Source organism: Nicotiana sylvestris, chromosome 11 (genome assembly GCF_000393655.2).
Source record: "Nicotiana sylvestris chromosome 11, ASM39365v2, whole genome shotgun sequence".
Taxonomy (NCBI): domain Eukaryota; kingdom Viridiplantae; phylum Streptophyta; class Magnoliopsida; order Solanales; family Solanaceae; genus Nicotiana; species Nicotiana sylvestris.
The window spans coordinates 5869193-5875679 of record NC_091067.1 but is presented as its reverse complement, the minus strand read 5'-3'; the positions used below and the strand labels follow the sequence as shown (position 1 = coordinate 5875679).

At 40.2% G+C, this 6487-nt stretch overlaps 1 protein-coding gene across 1 annotated transcript; it reads right to left on the bottom strand.

Moving 5' to 3' along the window:
- Positions 1-965: 965 nt before the first annotated feature.
- LOC138880690 (uncharacterized) lies at positions 966-5324 on the bottom strand. The gene is made up of 4 exons (XM_070160866.1): positions 5264-5324; positions 4760-5148; positions 3331-4681; positions 966-1258 (listed from the first exon to the last, which is right to left on the bottom strand). Exons 1-4 carry the CDS (start codon positions 5322-5324, stop codon positions 966-968), a joined length of 2094 nt encoding a protein of 697 aa, XP_070016967.1.
- Between the last annotated feature and the right edge of the window lie 1163 nt (positions 5325-6487).

The window sequence follows — 6487 nt, the reverse complement described above, 5'->3', positions numbered from 1 at the left end:
TTTCCACCCTTAAAATTCGCCACCTTCTGCATATGATCAATCATGATGGTTGGCAAATTGATTGGAATAAACTCGTCAAGTGCTTCCATTACAACCATGTCCGATCTTGTAGTAATAGAGCGCCTCTCAGAACGGGGTAAGAGCACTTTATTGACCATTTCAAAGAGAAGTTGGTACTCAGGAAGCAATACCTTCTTATGCACTTGTTCCCCCTGTTGAATAGCTTGTTCTTTCATGATGGCTCCCCGAAAGTTTACTCCACAAACACCCTTAACTGAGTTCATACCTTCACACAGAATTCTGAGAACCTTTACCAATGTTGAAGCGTCAAGTACAATGTATGCTCCATTTACAAGCGCACAGATGTGATCCCCCTCAACAGTGAAAAGAGATGCGTAAAAAGTTTGTACTGCATTTTCGTACACCAAAGGCATTCTCTCTTCAAACAAGTGTTCCCATTATTGAAATTCCACAATCTCCAGAATTTGTTGCATCCCTGTGATCTCCGAAATTGCTTGATCAAATGTACGTCCCCACAACACTTACTGAGTTCTTAATTTCTGCTGCCAAAGACCACCATAGTAGGTCATAGACCTTATTGGACCAGGTTCCTTCACAGTTTCCCTTTTTTGTTTGCTACACCCTTCAGCAGACTTTACTTTCTAGCTTGCTATTCCCACAGTATTGTCTTCAGACACTGCTAGCTCAGTTTGACTTCGTTTAGACTTGTTGTTGTACTTCACAGATGACCCTTTCTATTTCTCAATAGTTTCAGTGAATGCCTTTTCCATAGACTGTTGAGCTGTCACAAATTGTTGTACTGAGGTATCAGGTTCCTTGGAAGCATCTTTGTCTACTTGATTTACTGACCCACTCTTGATGAAATCCTTTGGATTCATTTTTCTCCTTTTTCTTGGCTTGACACTTCTCTTATTTTTCTGAAACGAGGACTCAAAGCTCTCTTGCTATAGTGACCTGATAGTGAGTGATTTGGAGAAAGACTCTAAGAGCTTGGAGTGAATGAGAGGTATAGGAGTAAGCTTGCATGGAAGAGAAACAGGTTCATCAGAAGGCTTTTCTGGGAATATCTCATGAGCCAAGGACTCTAAGAGTTCTGTAGTTCTTGCATTTTCTAGAAGTGAAATATCTTCCTCCTGATACTCAGACGAGAGATAAGCTCTTTCATTCATTAGGCTTTCAGCAGCTATAGCCATGATATTGTGAGCTGCTTCTTTTTCAGGTGACTCCTTGAGAGTCACTGAGTCCAACATGGAGGAGTTTATATATTGGTCAGGATCATCCTTATGGGCTTATGAAGCCTGAAGAGTAAAACCTTATGTATGTTCTTTGAGGAGATCATAGGATTGACTGGACATAGGGTTCTCAAAATAATGGTATACAGGGTTTACCAGAAATGGGAAAACAGTAGGAGTGAAAAAGAAAACAGGAGTGGGTAAAGTGGTAGAATGCGTGAAATAGTGACTCTCTAGGGTTGATTTCAAGGAAAGCGATGAAGTGGGAGCGGTGCTAGAAGTGGTAGACTAAGACGATTGTTCGATCGCCATTAGATGAGCACTTGGCAGACGAGTAGATAAAGAAAGAGAGAGATGAAGAGAAAATCCTAGCTATGCGACAAAGATGAAGGTTCATGACTTGTCGTGGGAGGGAAGAGAAGTTTTATTGGAAGAGGGGCTAATGATGAGTGGAGAAGTAACAAGTTCTGAATAGTCCTAAAACGGCGGTAGGTTTGTGGGGAAGTGTTACCGTGCAGAGGAGATGAAAGGACTTGACGGACAAGACATAACACACAGACATTTGAAAAGTTGGATGATGTGGCTGCTGAATTATAGAACATTTATGTTTTTCTGTTTAGAAACGACATGCAAAATTAAGCACATTACTACTAACCTGAGATACAAGAACCTGATGCTAGAGCACTCTTTTGAACAAGGTTTTAGCAGTTCCCCTCTTGCAGCTCATAACTGTACCTTTAGCTTATATGATCGTCATGCGTGTTTACCTACAACGATATTGATGTGAGTTAAGCTTGGTCAGAAAACACTTTAGCTACTTTTACCTGAAAGTGACTAACATAGACGACAGATGGAGAATCAAGTTCTTTATTAGATTCTTGTGAGCTCGTCTTCACCTCAATTTATCGAAAATATTCTTTACTTGAGGCTTTTATGCAAATATCTGGAGTTTGATATTCTATTTTGCAATGCTTTCCACAAATAGATCCCTTCTTCATATTGACCCTCAAAAGAGGATCTTACCTTTCAATGTGTTTGCAATTTCTCTCCAACTATTGATGAGGTCATTTCGTTTTGCTTCCTTGTCTCCCAGAAGATAAGGCATGAATCATCACAGGTGCACTTTGGTTTTCCAATTTGAGATAGAAGTTGGTTCAAGAGAGAAATATGGAGGTTAATTTGATTTTCCCACACTTTGTGTACTGCTTCTTGTGTAATGCCATGAGCTGCATCTTTACTTCTTCCTTCAGCTTCAATGGTAGCAAGTAGCGTACCAGGTTCTTTGTAAGGCATGGAGAATCATGTTGCGTTATCTTTAGCCAGTCTCCTTTATCTTGCTCACTTTATCATCCTCCTGATTTAAAGCCTCAGATATTTCCCAGAGATAGGATTGGTTCATCATATTAATCCTCACGGTTTCTTTCTTGACAAGGGGGTGTGTCTTGTGGAATATCCCATGAGCATCTCCTGCCATTTAGTGCTTCCTTTGTTGGAGACCTTTTGACCTTGTTTAGTGGATTATTCCCCCGAAGCATTCCTTTACTCGTCTATTTGCATTTTGCTTCCCAAGCTGATCCTTCATGTTGTTAGGAGCAAGGCATTTTCTTCCAATTGGCAATTCCTGGTGAGTTTTGGTTTAGGAAGGACCTGGTTCGACACCTGTTCTCAAGAAGAGAGCAATGTTCATTCTTTTTGCTCAGAATTTTTGGTGATTCCATAGGCGATGAGCACTATCCATGCATCATTTTCCAGTTCCATCTTTTCCTACTCGAGTGCCAAAGGAACCTTTCTGCCTTTTCATTTACTGAGAATATAACCTTTACTTTATTCACAAGGATACATTCCCTTCCTACAGGGCTTTTAGTGAGAAGCATTTCATGATGTTTTCAGCTGCGTGCTCTAGGCATTCACCGTTCGTAGTCCATCGCAGTCTGTTTGCTTTCACTGCTCCCTACACATGCACATCAAGGGTTAGATTTAGGAACCCAAACTAGTTTGGGTCCCTTGTTACTATAAAAGGTATGAATGAGGGATCTCCTAGTCCACGCAGGCAGTATCCGCTTTTTGCGTGTGGTACCTGGTCCGTTGCTAGTAGTCACTCTATCAGTGAACGCTTTGTTCTTTTGAGCAGACTGAACTGTGGCCTGACAATTTTCTTTAAAATGCCCATTGTTTCCGTAGTGAGTACATAGCCAGTTATCAGATACAGTGACATACTTGCTGTGCGGGTTGTAGGGAGTTTTCTCCCTTTGGAACCTGATGCCCTGCTTGTTCCCACTATTGTTGAGATACATGGCGATAACAACATCTGAGGACCAGGTCCACTTCAAGGATTTCTCAAGATCATTTCTTACTTTCTCCAACTCAGTTTGGAGTTGCTGATTCCTCTCTAGTTCACTGCAGAGACTAGTTTTTACAGTAGTTAACTCTTTTTCCAGCAAGATGTGCGACTCACTGGCTACTTCCTTCCCTTTCACAAGATTTATATTCTTGTGTTCTCTATTGAGTCCCTCAATGGTTTCCTCTAGATCAGCGCATATCACTAGAAGGTCATCCCTTTCCTTTTCAGTAGAGGAAATTTTTTCTTCTAAAGTATGTTTCTTATTGTTAAGACCTTCTATTGTTTCATTTAGATCAACAACTACTACCATCAGATCATCTCTCTTATTTTTCACACTAGTTATTTTTTCATTCAGGGCCTCCCTATCTAGTTTAAGATTAGCTATGGTCTCATTTAAGTCCACTATACAAACCACTAGATCATCTCTAGATTGTTCGGCCTCTCCTAGTTCTATGGTCAGGGTCTCCTTATCATTTACAAGGTTGTAATAAGCATCAATTAAGACATTTGATAAAGACCTTAGTTTCTTAGAAGAATAGGATTTCAGATTTCTCTGAACATCCCTGAAGTTTACCTCATCGTCTTCATCTTCTTCATCATCATCATATGACTGAGCCATTAGCGCGAACAGTGAATCGTACTTTGTTGCTTCAGTTTCCAGTACTATCATGGAACTATTTTCTACATCTGATTCCCTTTCGGATTCACTTGAGGAATCTCCCCAAGCAGCAAGAGCCTGTTTAACGATATTGTCTGCAACACTTTTTCGATTGAATCTTTTCTCTGGAACCAGGTTTCTTTCTCCTGCTTTGTCAGGATTTTGCTTGTACTGCTCTTGTTTCGCAAATGAGCAGTCTTTGATGAAATGCCCTGACTTTCCACATCCATGACAGAGATCGTTGTTCCTTGTTTTACTTGAACTGCCCCACTTTGGTATGTCACCATTTCTTCGAACCATTTTTTGAAATCTCTTAGTAAGATAGGCCATGTCACTATCTTCATCGCTTGAATCACTCCTTTCAGCTTTAAGCACCAGGTTCTTTTCCTTCTTAGGCTCTCTTCTTTCACTGTCTTTCTTTCTTTTCATCTCGTAAGTTTTCAGATTACCAATCAACTCATCCATGGTCAGAATCTGTAGATCTTTAGCTTCAGTGATGGCATTTACCTTGCTTTCCCAAGAACCAGGTAGAACACTGAGAATTTTCCTTACAAGCTTGTTTCTCGGGATGACATCTCCAAGTGAGTGAAGTTCATTTATAATGGAGGTGAATCTGGTGTGCATATCTTGTATGGACTCATCATCCTTCATCCTGAAGAGCTTGTATTCAGTGGTGAGCATGTCGATCTTGGATTGTTTGACTTGAGTGGTTCCTTTGTGTGCAGTTTGCAAGGATTCCCATATTTCTTTGGCAGTATCACAAGCTGATACTTTGTTGTACTCATCAGGTCCTATGCCACACATCAAGATTTTCTTGGCACAATAGTTCTTTTCTACAACTTTTCTGTCAGTATTGTTGTACTCTCTTCTCCCTTTTGGCACCAATGATCCTGTTTCTTCAAATTTTTTTCATGGGAACATGTGGACCATTACAAATGATGTCCCACAGCTCTGAATCTTCTGCCATAATAAAATCATGCATCCTGGTCTTCCACCATCCGTAGTATTGACCATTGAATCTGGGAGATCTATAGGTTGATTGTCCTTCTTTAAAGCTTGGTGGAGCAGCCATTGAGGATTCCTCCTAGGTGTTAGCCTGATAGGAGAAACCTGCTCTGATACCAATTGATAGCTTTTATGAGTCCACCAAACTATAGAGTACCTGGTCCTCTATGTGATAATAGTCAGTCTAGACCTTGTCCTTGGTTCTATCAGTTATGGAGTCTTCCTCTGGGTAGAATGGAGTAACTACTGAATGTAAAGAAGGCCAAATATTTTCTATGTGGAAAAATCCCACACAAGGGGATCAAAAAACCACGACCTACACATGTAGGCTTTAAACTCAACTAACTTGTAATCTACCTATTACAAGCCACTTTATAATACTCCCTATTGCAAATGATTTAAACTAACTTATGATGCACCACCACAAGCCACTATATAACTCTCCCAGTTATAGAGGATTTAACTTATGACTATTCCTAGTCACAACATAAACTTCTAAAGTTTACGAATTTGGTTTGTTCCTAAGACAGTGCTTCTAAGAAAGCAAATTAGGAATTACAATGTAGAACAATAAACAAGATTACAAATCAACTATGGACATACATACAACTTGGTTAGAAACTGATCCTTATTGGAGTTGTCTTCTTGTTCTTGACACACCAGTGACCCTGATGCAGGATGAATGCCTTTTCTTCTTTTACAAAAATCACTGAATGCACAAAGAATGGTGTGTCTTGCACCAGGTTGTTTTATCACAAAAGATATCACAATAGATAGTGATGTCAACTCTTGGTGTACTTCTTCCCAGTGAGAAGTGATTACTGCACTGTCTGCATAGCCACTTTTGGGCAGTTGCGTTCCAGCTGGATAATGGACTTTGTACTTCTGTCAGGACACACCAGCGGACCAGGTCCTGGTTATGTTCCTCTTCGATAGTAGTTTCCAGATGGTCACTTTCTTCTGCTACGTTCTAGTTGTGCACTTGTCCTGTACTTCTGTCAAAGAACCCCAAGGGAACAAGTCCTTGTTGTGTTTCTCTTTATATTGATTTCATAGTCACTGACTTGTTCTTTTGTCGGAGAACTCTAAGGGACCAACGCATCAGGTCCCTGTTGTGTTCCTCCCTATGGTCATTCATCCATTTGCTGATTTTCAGACTTTGAACAGTTTACATGAGATATGTATCCTGCTGACAAGGTTCAATATCTGATTCTTTACAACAAGTTTTTC